At 37.5% G+C, this 16,991-nt stretch overlaps 3 protein-coding genes across 3 annotated transcripts; 1 reads left to right on the top strand and 2 right to left on the bottom strand.

The window, feature by feature from the left end:
- Positions 1 to 279: 279 nt before the first annotated feature.
- On the bottom strand, positions 280 to 3,410 carry LOC141430017 (monocarboxylate transporter 9-like). The gene has a single exon (XM_074090553.1). The coding sequence runs from the start codon at positions 2,491 to 2,493 to the stop codon at positions 376 to 378; it is 2,118 nt and encodes a 705-aa protein (XP_073946654.1). The 5' UTR covers positions 2,494 to 3,410; the 3' UTR covers positions 280 to 375.
- A 1,067-nt stretch (positions 3,411 to 4,477) lies between these two features.
- Positions 4,478 to 7,830, top strand: dup (chromatin licensing and DNA replication factor double parked). Its single transcript, XM_074090966.1, has 3 exons — positions 4,478 to 5,194; positions 5,404 to 5,533; positions 5,935 to 7,830. Exons 1-3 carry the CDS (start codon positions 4,740 to 4,742, stop codon positions 7,108 to 7,110), a joined length of 1,761 nt encoding a protein of 586 aa, XP_073947067.1. The 5' UTR covers positions 4,478 to 4,739; the 3' UTR covers positions 7,111 to 7,830.
- Positions 7,824 to 16,399, bottom strand: LOC141430319 (pyrimidodiazepine synthase-like). The gene is made up of 5 exons (XM_074090967.1): positions 16,083 to 16,399; positions 13,640 to 13,807; positions 12,949 to 13,106; positions 9,775 to 10,017; positions 7,824 to 8,119 (listed from the first exon to the last, which is right to left on the bottom strand). The coding sequence occupies exons 1-5, from the start codon at positions 16,216 to 16,218 to the stop codon at positions 7,985 to 7,987; spliced, it is 840 nt and encodes a 279-aa protein (XP_073947068.1). The 5' UTR covers positions 16,219 to 16,399; the 3' UTR covers positions 7,824 to 7,984.
- Between the last annotated feature and the right edge of the window lie 592 nt (positions 16,400 to 16,991).

The following is a 16,991-nucleotide window of genomic DNA, read 5'->3' as shown; positions in this document are numbered from 1 at the left end:
CACTTCGTATTATTAGTAAGTATAAGCAGTAGGGCTACTAGGAAATTCGAAAATCGAAGTTCATATCGTACCGTCTCGCTGACACTTATACTATTTAATACGAGAGCGAGAGGGACGGTACGATACGAACTTCGAGTTTCGTAGTAGCCCAGCTAGTATTGGTCTTGCTCTATCTATCTGCTATCTGCCTGTGTCCTATAAATGAAAAAATGAAGGCAATCAAGACAGTATAATAATTTATTTAATTAAAATAAAAATAAAACATAGACGCTTATAATAATGGTTATTTACTATTCTTAATCGACTGAGGTTTAGTTTTTATTCTGTAATGGAGGTTTCGTTTCTTTGCTGATCAGGGATGGGGGGTTATCTTCACTACTCTTGCGGTGGGGGTATGTTTATATTTTGGGACTGGGGTTTCGCACCTTTGGGACTTTTCGTTGGGGATTTTGCTTCTTTGATAGTCTGAAGTGGAGATTTTATTTCTTTTATGTTTTGTGAAGGTTTCGCTTGTTTCCTTGGTGCAGAGGAAGTTGTGGGCTTTTTCGGAACTGTAGTGTTCTCTTTTAGGGAAATAGATCTCACGGGTACTAAGATTAAACCACCTAAAGCAATAAATACACCAGCTACATAAAAAGCAACCGCGTAACCAAACTTATTCTTTAATATACTCGCTGTTGGAGTACTAATTAAGCTTCCTAGTCCTTGAAATAGTAATATCATTCCAGTGGCGTTTGTTAATTTGTCTAATCCGTAAAGATTTACAAGTACCTGGCTCCTTAGACTAGCTACTCCTGCTATACAAAATCCAAATGAAACGCAATATCCGTACTGATAGTACATGTCATAAGTCAGATCAGAAGCGACCGTAGCCACGCCTGCTGTAAAGCAAGTGGCCGCAAACAATTTTAACGGATTTATTTTAACAGCTAATGACCCTAAAGCTAGTCTGCCGATAGCATTAGACGCACCGATCGCACTAACAAATAAATTACAATGTTTTGGATCGACTCCAGCTTTTAAATTTCGATCTTGTAAAAATACATATGGCACTAAAAATCCCAAGTAAGTTAAAAAGCCACTCAAGCAAAGCAATAGAAATGACCTCCTCTTCAGTAATTTGGGGTCCATCATAGTTGCTAGGACCCTTCGGACAGCCGTTGTGAATACGCCGCGATGCTCCCGCAGGTCTGAGGCGGCTGCGGCGCGCGAGACTGCTAGCTGGTACTCTAGACCAGTTTCCTGGCCCGCAGGAATGTTTGCTCTGCTTTTTTGGTATTCCGGCAAATTTTCTATTTTCCCGGTGTAGAATGCATCGTCTCGATACATGGGACGTGATTCGGACACGTGCTGCTCCCAATGACAGAGTCGGCCCCAACAGCTGGTTTTCGTCGTGTCTTCGGCTTGAACATTAACTTCTACTGTCGGTGTCGTCTTGTCATCTCGTACGTTAGCTACACTTTTAGACATTATTGATTGTACTTGCTTTAACTGACGTCGACTCATTCCACCTTTTGGTGTGATTGCGGTAATAGTGATTTTGGAAACCCCTGCGGTATTAGCTGCCGTTGAGGGTCCGGGCTGGGCACCTTGATTAGTTAGAGTGTTGTCGTCGACTACATCACCCGCTTTAGGAAAGTTAGCATTGCTAACAGCGCTAAATAGCCGCTCTGCTGCAGATGGTTTAAGGCTATCAGGATGAGGCTTGGCCGTCGCAGATTTCAGAGCAGCTGTTGACAAACTTGGCAAATATGTAACAGTACGAGTCGGATCGTCAGTGGTTGTAGTTTTAACAACAGTCAAAGCTAATAATGGACGATATGCCATTGCTAAGAAGTATACACAACCGAAAAGCCCAGAATGCAGTAATGTTGTAGATCGCCATCCTGCCAGACTCACTAGTTCAGAATTTAACGGGTAGCAAATCATAACTCCACAACTCGATCCACAAGTTGCGATAGCGAGAGCTACTGATCGTAGTTTCTCGAAATAAAATCCCACCACAAGTCCTGACGACATATTGATGAGAGAATATCCAAAACCAGCAAAAACTCCGTAGAACACACAGAGCGACGTGTAGTTGGTTACAAAATACGAAGTAAATAAAGAAAAAGAGCATATTACGGAACCTGTCATCGTGCACGCTCTAAATCCAAAGCGATTTATCAAAGCGGATACCAAAGGGCCTGCTATCAAATAAATAGCCACTGCTATAGAGTTGATCAGAGCCACTAGTGAATCGTTCACACCTAGATCTGAGCTGATATCTGCAAGTTGGCTACCAAATGTGTAAGCCACGCCATCGAGTATGAATATTATGCAAAACGAGGCTGCCACGACCACCCAACCCCAGCATCCGTCTCCTGGCACGTTGATGTTGGCAGCGATTTCTGTTTCTTCACCACCTTCTAGATCATCAGGCCTCGTAACAACTCTGCTTGGTATAACTATAATACTCTTCTTTCTTTCATTTTGTTGTGGTCTCGGTGGCATTTTTTACACCGTAAGTACCAACAATGGATGTCATCGGATATTTTAATATCGCCACGTGCTTTAATTAAGATTAATATGATATGTGTTTATTAAATATCTGTTCAAGAAATATTCTTGTTCTCTTGTCAAAGCAACGACAATTGAACAGTCATTTCATGTTTCATGTTAAGTACCTACAGAGGTATTGGTTGAGGAGTATGGTAGGTATAGGCATCTACCATAAGGAAGCAAAAAATAATTAGTCAATAAGTTAGATAATAATAATAAATTAATCTAAGAGAAATGTTAAGTTGAAGATAAAAGTAAGAATGAGCGGCAAGAGGGAGGGGGTGCAAGGAAACGCAATGAGGGCTATCGTTTTTTGTCTCACTAGATGGCGCACTGTTGCGTGAGGTTTTTAAGTATGGCTTTCAAAGTCTGTTATTATGGGCGTGAAAACAATGTTTAGATTAAAATCATTTTTAATACACCTTAAAACCGTACCATAAAAATATCGAGCATGCCACAGTGTTGCATAGTCCCCGTTTTGTTCGGAAAAAGGGAGGAAAAGGTTTCCGAAAGACAAAACTGTCTCAAAACACAGACATTCATTGCCCCGGAACGCATATTTGCCATAAGTAATTTCAGATATTGCAAAATATTCACAAAATTATTCTAATTATAAATAAACCCGCGTAGCTCACCCAAAAACTATGAGATTTGACATTTCGGAAACCTCACGCTACACTAGCGCCTCTAGTGGCGAATTGATACGCGATAGCCCTCATTGCACCATCCTGTCATGAAAGAAAGTAGATAACTCAAAGATACCTACTTTCTTGTATGACACTAAACATTAGACATAATTATTATCTTAATCAGTTGTTCTTTTTAATCATGAAACTCTAATAGCGTAAGTGATTAAGAGTCATACACATCTTATAATTAAACTTAATTTAAAATCGGCATGATTTTTACTGGTGTTGACTTTTGTACGTATATGTATAAACACGAATTTAACTTTGAAACTAGTTTGAAACCGTTCACCAAATATGTAACAGGATATTGTTGACAATTACAAACATAACTAAGACCAAATAGGTTGATTTTTGAATTCCAAAATGTGCACCATCTAATCCTCCGAAAAATCTATTAAAATTGAAACACAAAAAAGCGACCAAAGTGCGAGTCGGACTCGCCCATGAATGGTTCCGTAGCAGCAAGTAACATAATATAAAAGTTCTTGTAGTTCGTTGTAACTTTGATAGATGTTTTAATAATAGTGTATTTAAAAAAAAATTAAGTTATTTATTTTAAAAAAGTACTTACTAGATCTCGTTCAAACCAATTTTCGGTGGAAGTTTGCGTACATCATACATTTTTTTTAGTTTTATCATTCTCTAGAAGGGGGGGCACATTTTACCACTTTGGAAGTGTCTCTCGCGCAAACTATTCAGTTTAGAAAAAATGATATTAGAAACCTCAATATCATTTTGATGACCTATCCATAGATACCCCACACGTATGGGTTTGATGAAAAAAAAATTTAGTTTCAGTTCTCAATATGGAACCCTCAAAATTTATTGTTTTTTTTTCTATTTATGTGTGAAAATCTTAATGCGGTTCACAGAATACATCTACTTACCAAGTTTCAACAATATAGTTCTTATAGTTTCGGAGAAAAGTGGCTGTGACATAAGGACGGACAGACAGACATGACGTATCCATTTGGCTACGGAACCCTAAAAAGGATCGCAGAAAGTAAATGTATGTTACCCCAAATTTAACGCGAGCGTAGCCGCGGGCAAAAGCTAGTACTACCATAAGACCACAGCGCACAACGCGCTTGTATGTCGTTCGGTTGCTCTACGTGGACATGTGAATGTAAGTATTAATTATTTTCTCATTAGGGAAACAATTAACTTTTGTATTTATTCCTTAATGATTTTTAAGAGCAATATAATATAAGCTTGCACTTTCCAATTTTTATTCATTTTGTCTTAGCATTTTGTCGTGTCTTGTCTGTAACGCATTGAGTTTGAGGTTCTTTAGTTGGCTAAAAACTTCTAGTTTGAAACACAAAAAAAGTGCCGTATTGTTTGTGGCTTTGAGCGTGCTGTCTGTCTGTGTCGAAATTGTCAGTCAGTCAGTCAGTCAGTCAATTCGAAGTTGTCATTTTAACGGATTTGGAGGGAAAAATTGCAGCCTAATTTATTTTGGTTTTGATTTTCTAATGATCAGTGTTTAAATAAATAGTAAAAAAAATAATGTCGCAAACTAGATTAACTACATACTACAACAGTAGAAAAAGACCTGCAGCAGACGACATAGTTACCACGAAACGTAAAATCATACATTTGGATAGTGTCCCAGATAGTGATATAAAATCAAATGCTGCAGGTACTGAACAAGGATCTCAGTCATCTCTAGAGTATGCATCGAAGCTGATCAAAGGTTGTGAAGCATTTACCAGTAAAGTAAATGCGTCCAATGTGTCTACAATCAAAAAACCTTCCAAAACAGAATTGGTGAGCACAGCTCGCAAAGAGTTAAGCTTGGGAGATATCAGAAAGAAGTTAGCTGGTAGCTCTAGGCTTGCTGAACTAAAAGCATCTGCAGATCGATTAAGTAAAGGTATTCAGCAACTGAAAGCTGAAAAATCCAGTGATAATCAACGAAACCTCAAAGAGTTCAAGACAATTGATGTGGAAGTGCCATCAAGGTAAAGTGTACTGTTCTATAACTTGTGTGGCTCATCATTTGTTTTCTGACTTTGTACACTTAATAGTAATATCATTATAATTCTCTTCATAAGCTATGTATCTATCAAATATCCAATGAAGTAAAAATTGACCATGTTACAAATTACCACTATTTACTGCATCTAGACATTCCCACAGAATCTATAACCAATATTTTTTTATTTTTCAGTCCCAGTAAAAAAACCTTGATTCAGAATGAGTTTCAATCACCAGTAAAAGGAGCTGCACCTAGTACCCTACAGAGACCATTCATATCCCCAAGGAAAGTGGTTGTCAGTCCAGTGAAGAGCCCAAACAAGGTAATTTAAATGACCCACATTACTAATTATTTATCTATCTTACTCTAATTACTTTACCTGGACAACTGAACCTTGCTTAATGTTAGCAAAATCAGAAAAATGTGTTTTCCCAGAGATAGACCTAGCTAGGTAGATTTTTCAAAATACAATTAATTAACCCTTTTCAAAATGTTGAACATACATACAGTCAAAACTGTTTAGTTGAGAGTGACTATAAAAGGGCCATCAGGTTACATTGTTCAAGACAATAGTCCAGTAGTTTAAACCAGTAAAAATAGCAAGGAGTTCAACAAAGTGTAACATTTGGTATGTGCCTCTAACTGGTGTTGCTAGAAACAATTTAAGACTATACACATATTCTTATTGGTAGTCTTAGTGGTACAATTGTGTGCATTTTCCAGGTACCAGCCTACATTCGCCATGCATCCCTCGCGACCAGCTCTTCCACCCTGCCGCTGCCTCACCACTACAGATTCCTAGCAGAACTGTTCAGGGGCTTGGAGACTGTTGTGTCATTGCTTCATAATAGAAATGAGAAAATCACTTTTGCTAAACTGAAGCCTTCTGTGCAAGATATGCTCAAACGAAACTTCACTGAGAAGCATTTAGCTCAAATAAAGCATTTGGTGCCCGATTTTTACAACTTTGAGTTACAAAAAATCAAGACCTTCAGCACTTCATGTCAAAAAGAGGCATATGAACTAGTGATTTCTCCAAACTTTCCAAGTGAACTGAAACTGATGAACCCAAGTGTCCTTTTAGAGAGACGTAGATTCTTCTATGATACTTTGTTACAAGCAGTGAAGAAACATCATGCTCAGTACTTAATGAGTCTTGATCCTCCAATGGTGATTCCTGACAGCAAACTTACTCGCTGGCATCCAGAGTTTGAGATTGAAAAACTGCCTGACATTGAATGCGCTAAACTGCCTGAAGTGCCTAATGCAGAGAAGTTCTCAACTGCTCAGGATGTCCTTGCTAAAGCAAGGGAATTGTTCAAATGCAACACAAAGATGGAGAGAGCATTGGAAAAACTAGCTCAGGCTAAAGCTAGAGGCCTGACAGACCAAGAGAAAGTAGTCACAGGGATCAAAGATGAGCAACCGAAGATTGTTGCAAATGCTAGCACTCAAGCTAGTACTCCAACTACAAGTGGAGTGACATTACTGAACCCTGCACTGAGAAACTTGCCTGCTTCATTGCTTGAAAAAGTAAAAGCTAAGCAAGCCGCCAAAGCTCTTGAAGCCATGACTAGGTCGTCAGACCAGGATCAAAAATATTTAATTTACAGTCGCCTCCCTGACCTGGCTAGGACATTGAGGAATATTTTTGTTACTGAGAGAAAGAATGTCCTGCCGCTGACTATGGTCCTCTCCAAACTGGATAGCAGCTTCAAAAGCAATGTCTCCAGCAAAGACTTGGAGAGGGATATAAAAGCACTCACAGAGGAAACCCCAGAATGGGTCAAACTTCATGAAATTAGGAACACCACTTACCTCAAATTGGACAAAAATTCTGATTTGAAACAGATTGTTTCTAAATTGGAAGCTTTAGCAGATAAGTATAAATGTGACTAATTTTAGTATTTTATATGACATAGGAATAGTTCCATGAGACTGTTAGTTGTAACACTTACTGTTATATTATGACATTTTTTTTTTATTTAATTTTAAATGAACTTTAAATAAAACTTAATTAGATGTTTTCTGCTGGACCGCGATACTTTAACTGAGCTCCCGATATTTCGACGCATCTAACAGCGTCATGGTCCACATCCCGTATAAAATATATCTTATGTCCTTAAACCATTAAAAACTGTTCAATATATTTTTATCCAAAGATGTGTCTGGGTCATACACTTTACTATGTAGATGTAGAATAAAAATATATTGTTCCTTCTTTTTCTTGTTTTTATGCAAAAACTGAACGGAAATCTAATTAAATAACAAAGTTTAAAATGCATAAATATTTTAATCGACAAAGTTGATTACATAATAGAAACCAAAGAACCCTTAAATTTTGTGTATGACCCCTCCTTTGTGAGCCCGTATTTATTTAGTATTGATTGCCTTTTGATCTGACATTTTAATTGCACATAGTAAATGACATCAAATCGTATTTTGTTTTCTGATATCTTGATATATCAAGTAGCTGAATCAATAGACGTGTGTAATTTTAGTTTAGTTTTAATTTTAGTTTTTCACAACACATTTAGTTATAAGTTTTTCAATGATATTGCGTGATTTTGTCTTACTGTGTGGTATTTTTTCTATAAAAATAAACAAACATAGATTTTATTGCCATTTTATTTCATGATTACAGTCAAAAATGTAGTATGTACAAAAGGTTTAGTGATATTCCATCTTAACAAAGGTATTTTTATCAAATTTTGTTTGACAGTATTTAATTTTAATCTTTGTAAGACGGGATGGCAACCTAATTAATTTTCTTCTATTCCTCAGTAAGCATATTGTAATCCGGTTTGTTGCCTTTTCCATAAGCTTCAATGAATTTTAACAGAATTTCATCAGGAATGACATATTGGCTGACCGCAGGATCTTTAAGCATGTTCGCTAAGTATTCAGACTAAAAAAAAAGGTTTTTGTTAGCACTTCGTAAATACAGTAGTATGGTAATTAGGGTACAGTCAAACAAACTGAATTATGTACCTTTGTGGTACTAATGTCATGTTGACATTCCATACTTTTGTCAATGAAATCATAGCGAATTTGATTATTGAAAGGTTCCACCCTGACCCTGGTACATGAATCAGTTTCTTCGACTGTAGGCACGAACGGAAGATTTTTACGCCCTACACTTTCCTGCCGTCGGCTGAAGCTGGTTTGTCCTATCGCCTCTCAAGCCGAGAGTCGTGGGTTTGAGCTCGGGCTCGCATCTTTAGTGCGAAATTACGTTTGAAATTTATCACGATCTTTACTGTGAGAGAAAACATCGTTAGGAAACCTGCATATACACACATGTTTGAAGTTTCCAATCCGTACTAGGCCTGCGTGCGAAGTACGTACGGCACAACCCAAATACTGTAAAAAATGTTTGAAGTGTTGTTAACATTTTGTGGTTAAAAATAAGCAGAAAACACATGAGGTATTTTATGTTAAAGATCTGTCATTTTACAGTTCAGCAAAAAGCCAAAAAGTTTTGCTTAAAGTAAAAAGTAGTATATTAAAGTCAGCTTCAAAAAAATATCTTCGTGTTTCAATTATTATTGGCTCTACAGTCAATATCAAAAATATTTTGGAGCAGCGAAAATGTCATCAAATTCTCTAAATACAAATATTGGGGATGTAACGTCATATGCCCTTGACTATTACGTGTCATGTACAGTCAGCAGCAGAAGTAGATGAGCAGTTGTGCTCAAAATCAAAATGATCTAGACACTCTTATTGCCTTGGCAGTAGTCGTGTGACATTTTGAGCACCGTAAGGCCGCTTGTTGACGTCCATTGTTTTCACCGGATAACCGTTTTTTTTTGCCAGAGTTGCGGTGTTGTATGGCTTAAATTACAATACGGTATTTGACTGTTTCGTATATGTCTTATAAGTAAAACTACACAATGCCTGTTATCGAATGGAAAAACAATTTTTAAGTTATCTTTACAAATAACAAAGTTATAAAGGTTTGAAATTCAAGATTAGACAGAGAAAGACATACTGGCATGTGACGTCACACGCCAGTACCGCCATACTTGCTGCATAGAGAAAAGCGTTTGAGAAAGAGACAGGTATATAATTTTTTTTTAAAATCACTAAATCCAATTTTCAACCGATTTAAATTTTCTCTTCGCTAAACACTATCTGTATATCTATATTTTCATAATAATATTAAGATATGGCAAAATCAAGAGTTGTCAAATACCGTATTAATGTGTGTACAGTCGAACAAATTGGATCACGACCCAGGGTGGAACTTTTAATAATCAATTTCACTATGATTTGCTTGACAAAAGTATGAGATGTCAACATGACATTAGTAGCACAAAGGTTCAACCCTGGGTCATGAATTCATGATTCAATTTGTTCGACTGCACATGCACCGGACACTTACCCGGCGACTTAGCCATAAACACCGCAAGTCCGAAAAAAAAACGATCCGTTGTCCGTTGAAACAACGGACGTCTACAAGAGGCCTAACCGCTCAGCCACTTCTGCCGCTCTACCTACATATCCTCAAATTTTTGGGCACCTCGACTTATATTTAAGGGTGCATTTATTGGAACTTACTAGTATCTTAAATTTCGTGGCATCTATTTTGACCAATTCGAACTTCTTAGATAAAGTCAGCATTCTCTCGAACCACGGCCATATCATGTAGTCTGTGAAGCCAGGCACGGCTCCTCCCAAGAACTTAGTGCCAGCGCTTTTCAACTGATCTTCGATGAACTTTAGATAGTTGTGGTAAGCAGCTAATTGCTCCTCGGTAATCTCGTTAGGAGTTCTGATGATTCTGAACATTATTTGCTGGATCTAAAATGCAAAACAGTAATTAGTTGTAAATACTCATTTAAAATACAGCTGACAATGTAAAGAATAAGTGGAGCATAAAGTGAGAAGACTCAGCGTTTTTACCTAATTGTAGGTACAGTCACCTGCATTAAGAAAATCATTTATTATCTCAATAATATCATAATATTATTATTTTGTTCATTAGTTATCTGCCTGTCGGCAAGGACGGCAGATTGTTACGCCCTCCACTTTCCTGTCCCGACTGTAGCTGGTTTATCCTATGGCCTCTTACACTACACTGACGATCCCGGGTTCGAGCTCGGGGCCTGCAATTTTTGTGCGAAATTACATTTGAAATGGCAGTGTGGAGATAGATAGGTATAGTCATAGTCATATAGTTTATTGCAATTATGTGGTGATTGTAATTGTGTTTGTGTGTTATATAGGCTGGTGTAGGCGGAGCGTGCAAAAATATTTGACACGTCTCATCGGCTCTATAAATTGAATCGTATCGGATGTTTATTGCACGATTTGTTTTGTCAGATATTGGTGCTGGTGCAAAAGGGACAGGAGACTTGGCGATAAACGAAGAAAACTAAAGGTGTGGTTAGCACCAATGGCCAAGCTACACACTGTCGTTCTCGGCTTATTAACTGTAGCCTTATAGGTATCTAGCTATAATCAGTCAGTAAGTAGTACAGTCCCAGAGGAAGGTTAGATACTTCAAATAGCCGTTCTGGAATAGAAAGCTCGATACTCGACAGATTACTAACTAGAATCTCTGCGTAACAAGTTAACAACTTTATGCAGCATTGCAAGCGCACTAGTATTTAGTATTTATTTATTTGGCAAAAACATAAAATACATAAGGCCTTATTCTAATAAGTCTTACAATATTATGCACCCTGGTAGGGTATAGCCACATTTATAATAATGTTATCTAATGCTATTAGGCAACTAAAAAGTAACACATCCTACGTACTTGCATTAAAGCTTAAAAACTACGGTTACATTATGCTATAAATTAAATTAGACTGTTATAAACTATTATGGCACAATAATATCCTGTTTACAAAAATGCGTATAATATAATTAAAATTCAATTATATTTTCATTCATCCATAAATTCCTTAGTAGAATAATAACATATTTCTAATAGATCTGTTTTTAATTTAGCTATGAATAATGTCATCATCATTATGTCAGCCGAAAGACGTCCACTGCTGGACATAGGCCTCCCCCAAGGCTCTCCACTCAGACCGGTCTTGTGCTTTCCGCATCAACCGCGATCCCGCGATCTTAACCAAGTCGTCGCTCCATCTTGTTGAATAATGAATTGATGATTGATTGCATGAATAATGTATTACTATTTATATTCTTAATATTTAACGGCAATTTGTTGTATATGTTAATTGTTCTATAATACGGGCTGTTTTTGTAGATTTCTAGTATGGAACATCGCACAAAAAGCTTAACTTAGCGTTAGTTTCTACCAACGTACGCTACTGACAGGCGCGGATCCAGGGGGGGGGGCATGAGATCATGACCCCCCTGAGCTCTGGGCTAGGTCCTAGAAAAATATCTACTATCGAAAATACAAACTGAAATATAGATGCACAGAAAAACCAGAAAAATAAGACCAGCGCTGGGAATCGAACCCAGGTCCTCGGCATTCCGTGCCGTGTGCTATACCGCTACACCACCGCTGGAGTTTGTATTTTCGATATAGGTTTTACGGGATGACCGTAAAAGTAACAAAAAATTTGGAACTTTGTCCTAGTCTAGTTGATTTTAATAAAATAAATATCTATCTGCGAGCAAACTATTAGTACGCAGACGCTGGGTCGCCGCCAGCGCCAACACCGTCCTGAACTGAACATGCTCCTTTGAGTATTTATCTATTCTAGCTAAATACTCAAAGACATGCTCGCAACCCGACTAGACTGCCCCTACCTCACCCATTGCGGTGAGTTGCATGTACTTAGATTTAAGAAATAATTTATAATATAATGAATTTGATATGTAATTTTATTTTTATTTAATGTAATGTGATTGTATTCTATGCATTTTTCTTTGTGAAATTTCAGTGTCGATTATGTATTTTAACCATTATAGAAAACATTCTGATGTTGATTGATGTTTCATTTAACTATTTATTTTTTATATTTTTTTGTATTTTGAACGTATACATATCAACATATGCATTTTGTACCATATGACTAGGAACCATTATGCATTGTAGCTATTATATATTTTGACTACTATGCATTTCAAGCTTACCTATGCGTTTAGAACTTATGTCAAATAACCGTGTATATTCTGATGCATTATATTTAATAATTTTCGGTATTTCCACCGATATGTAGCTATTTTAAATTTATACATTATAATATGTACCCATTTGACTGTTATAAGTTATAACTTCCTTTATGACTAATAAATAATAATTCAATAGCCAGGCTAGCTGCAGCGTATCCTTTTCATAATAGGTAGGTAACCAGTTTTCAAAGTTGGTTGCGTAGAAGGATATATATTATATATATTGCGTATTCTACAGTTAGTATACAATACAGAATGTCTGCAAATTCTTTCAGAAGGTTATTGGGTCAGTTCAGACCTATAACTGAACGCCCTTGTAAGTTTTGACTTTAACGTCTTTACCTGTACCTACACAGTTCCATTTGATGGCCTTTGATGTGACACACTTTGAACATCGACCCTGTAATTATTACAGTGTAATACATCACTATGTATGGAAATATTTGTTAACGACAATTTAAAAAATCCGAAAAAAGTTGATGCCAGCGGGCAGTGGCGAGTGTATTCTCAGTTCATTGCGCGGTGGAATCGCTCGCCACGGCCTTACAAGGGGTGTTCATTTAAACTGCCCGAACAATCGGCTGAAACATTCGGGAATAATTTGAAAACACCTTATTGTATATTGGAACTCACAGGTCCTGATGACTCAACGAGAACTTTAGCCAGCGCCTTCTTCACCGGATCTTTAGGCAACAGCGGCCGTTGAGGGTAAACCTCGTCCAAGTATTCCGATGTGACCAAGCTTTCGGCGATACACACGCCATCCTGAACCTCCAATGCAGGCACCTTACCTAGAATAGATTTGGTGGAAAATTAAACATCGAAATCTATTTTGTTGAACTAAAAGAATTTCCTTTGCTCACCCGCGACCCTATGATAGCTAAGGTTATGCAAGATATGCGTGTTCATTCATGCCGTTCCTCCACCTCCACACTGTAAGAACACACACAAACCAATCTATCACCACTACCACGCTACACTGACGCGTTTCGAACTCAACCAGAGCTCATCTTCAGAGCAACACAACCGTACCGTTGTGTGTGTTCTTACGAAATTTATTTCTACTGGACTATTAGGAGATCTAAGCAGTCAAATCGTAATAATGATCGAAGAAGTTAGTTCGTAACTTAGTTGTAGAGCCACCGTCCGCATTATGTTAGTTTTGAATACCTACCTACAGTTTAACTTTGCTTTTGTAAGCCATACAGTATGGCCAATACTTGAGATCCCTGGATATTGATGGTGCGGTGATTAATGTATCGGTATTTTGACCTACTAGCTAGGTGTATTATTAACGATAAGACGTCAATGAATAATAATTTACCGAAAAGGCTTTTACTGGTTAGCCACTCTGGCTTGTCCACCAAGTCTATGTTGACGACTTCATAGTCGATTTTTTTGGCGTTGAGCACGAGGACCGTGCGTTGCGCGTAGGGGCAGTAGCGCATGTTGTAAATGCGAAGTTTTCCATTGTAAGGCGGTAGGGGATCACCTGCAAAAAAAAATACTCAAAATAAAATTAAGAAATTAGCATGCATAAAGGGTGGTGTCTCGCCTTAGGGCAGATCTCTTAAGAGGGAGGCGAGCTTGAACCTACTATCTGTCCTTGTCAGGACAGGGAAAGTTAAGGGTGAGCCTCATCGGGCGGAGGGCACAAGTTCGACACTGGGGCGGCGTGATTCGTCAGGGTTATTATGGTCGCTGAACGGAACGTGGGGAAGCACGAAATCGGTACCACTACTCTGTTTTCAGAATTAGGACATATGGTGTGGAATCCTGCGTCGAGCGAGTAATTCTCGCGGCGAGGCTGGGATCACCGGGCCACTGTCTTTTTTAAGACCTCTGTAATAAACAAGGCAGAGCACCAGGAGAGGGCGGAGGGAATCGTGAACCAGCATTAAGTTCCGTTATGAATGACATGAAGGGTGTAACTTACCCACATACAATTATATGGTTAATTTTCGTGTCACAACGCAAAACTTTCATACTAATTTTAACTACGGCATTAAGGGGTTCCACTTTTTAGGGTTCCGGAGCCAAAATGGCAAAAACGGAACCCTTATAGTTTCGCCATGTCTGTCTGTCTGTCTGTCCGTCCGCGGCTTTGCTCAGGGACTATCAATGCTAGAAAGCTGTAATTTTGCACGGATATATAGGTAAACTATGCCGACAAAATGGTACAATTAAAAATTAAAAAAAATTTTTTTTGGGTACCTCCCATAGACGTAATGTGGGGGTGATTTTTTTTTCTCATCCAACCCTATAGTGTGGGGTATCGTTGGATAGGTCTTTTAAACGATTTTTCGATTCAGTGATGTGTTTGCGAAATATTCAACTTTAAAGTGCAAATTTTCATTAAAATCGAGCGTCCCCCCCCCCCCCTCTAAAATCTAAACCGGTGGGTGGAAAAATTTGAAAAAATTCAGGATGGTAATAAGTATATCAAATTTTCAAGGAAAACTATAGCGGCCAAGTTTGCTTGAGAATTATTAGTAGTTTATGAGTAAATAGCAGCCTAAGGTATAGAATATACCTAAATTTCTTAAATTTTTCTAATTCGACCTGGTAAAATAAGTAACTCTTTCAGATTTGTTGTTGTGCCTTTAATAAAAAATGAAAAAAAATTGGTTTCTTGGAAAATTAAGGTCATAAGTTAAAGATCAGTTGTTTTTTTTTTTGCTTTTTCGGTTGTAGGAAAAAAAAATATAATTTAGGACAACATTAGGTACAACGGATTTATCAGTAAGACGTAGTAGGTATTCCTAATCATTTTTGGTAATGTGTGTGCTAATCGGACGGTAGTAAGTACACACAATTAGTATTAATTAGGTAAAGAAAATGATGTATTAAGCGATATATATATATGTATATAAAAATCGTAAATACGAGTATTAAACACTTTTGACATTGACAATAAAAATGACGATAAAAATGCGGGTAGTTGTGCGCCGGTGTTAGTTTCGTCCGGGCAGTCGCGCGAGAAGAGCGGTGGCGCGTAGTGTGCGTGTTGCGGCAGCCGCCGAGTCGCGAGCTCCTGAGAAGGGCTACGAAATAGCCCGAAACATGTCGAGCTAAACTCGGTTTAAGACGTGAGTTATCCGTTACAATATCATTTAATATGAGTGAGTCTCACGGTAGTTTCATGTTCAATATTTCTCTCCTCTAGTGGCTTTTAAGTCTTTAATTCAGCCTTCCGACGCTAGTCATAAACTTACTTACCTAATTGATGAAATAAAATAAAAAAATGTTACACGGCCAGAATTATCTAGAAGATACTTGATATTTACTTATAAAACTACTGCTAGTTATGTACCTGGCCCGGTTTATTGCACTATTTAATAGGTAGGTATAGGTATTCAATAGATAACATAAACAAATAATCAAAGTGTGTTTACTAGGTACCTACGCATTTGAAAGACTACATCTTATACCTTTAAACGAGCAATTCTTGTATACATATATAAATATATTTCGGGGATCTCGGAGACGGCTCCAACGATTTCGATGAAATTTGGTATGTGGGGGTTTTCGGGGATGAAAAATCGATCTAGCTTGGTCTTAATCTTTGGGAAAACGCTTGTTATCGAGTTTTAGCCCGAGCGAAGCTCGGTCGCCCAGGTACTAATTCTTTACATATACATATAACCAGCATTCAACTGTTTTACGCCATTTTCTTGTAAAGTAGTTTTCTTAAAATGTTAAAGAAAACGTATGGCAGACGACTTATCGTCTGCCATGATTAAAAAGATGATAAAAACAAAACTAACCTTTCTTCAAGTGCTTCGTGTTGAAGTTGATTTTGACAGCAGCTCCAGCCATAGTGCGGTAAAGTGGTATCACGTATTTCAAGTTTTGTACAACGGGCACCAATACACGCCAAGACGCTATCGCGAATGAATGCATCACAAACAAATCACAGCTATTTATAATTTTTCCTACCCAGCACAGGTTAACCTATGGAGATATCGTCCATAATGACTAGTAGTTTTGCTTCTATCTTGCTTTAAAGCCGTTTATGATAACGTATTTTATGGCGTAACAAATCGAATTATTTTTGTCACTCGTTTAGCATTCCAACGAACGTGGTAAAATAACACACATTGATATCTATGCCGCATAATCGATGGTGACGTAACCTAACCACACCATAGCAATGAACTAGAATAAATGAAGATATTTAGTACATTCAAACGCACTTGGAACACGAAATTATACAATGTTGACTATTTATTTATAAACAGAAAAAAAAATATTTATTATTTACTTATAATTATCAATAAAAATTACAGCTTTACAGTTAGAAAGCATTGCGCTGTAAAATTCAAAGTATACACAAAAAATACAAAAAAAAGACTACTGAAAAAACTAAGGGACATTTGAACGTCGTCTTCCCTATAGGTACAGTCAACGTCATAAATAAGTGATCACTTTTGTACCTTTGTCACTTTGTGTACGAAATTGTACAGTGTTACGAACGGCTGAAAGCGGCAAGGTACAGAAATGATCACTTATTTATGACGTTGACTGTACCTAATATACCTACCTAGGTAGTAAGTAGTAACATACGAGAAAATCTTACATACCTATTCATTTAGCTCATACCATAATAATATATTATGCACAAGAACATTAGACCTTTAGAAGTCGTCAATTATTTATTTAGGTATATTATAACA

Source organism: Choristoneura fumiferana, chromosome 8 (genome assembly GCF_025370935.1).
Source record: "Choristoneura fumiferana chromosome 8, NRCan_CFum_1, whole genome shotgun sequence".
NCBI classification, from domain to species: domain Eukaryota; kingdom Metazoa; phylum Arthropoda; class Insecta; order Lepidoptera; family Tortricidae; genus Choristoneura; species Choristoneura fumiferana.
Note: the sequence above shows the minus strand (reverse complement) of the source record. Positions and strands in the feature narration are given on the sequence as shown.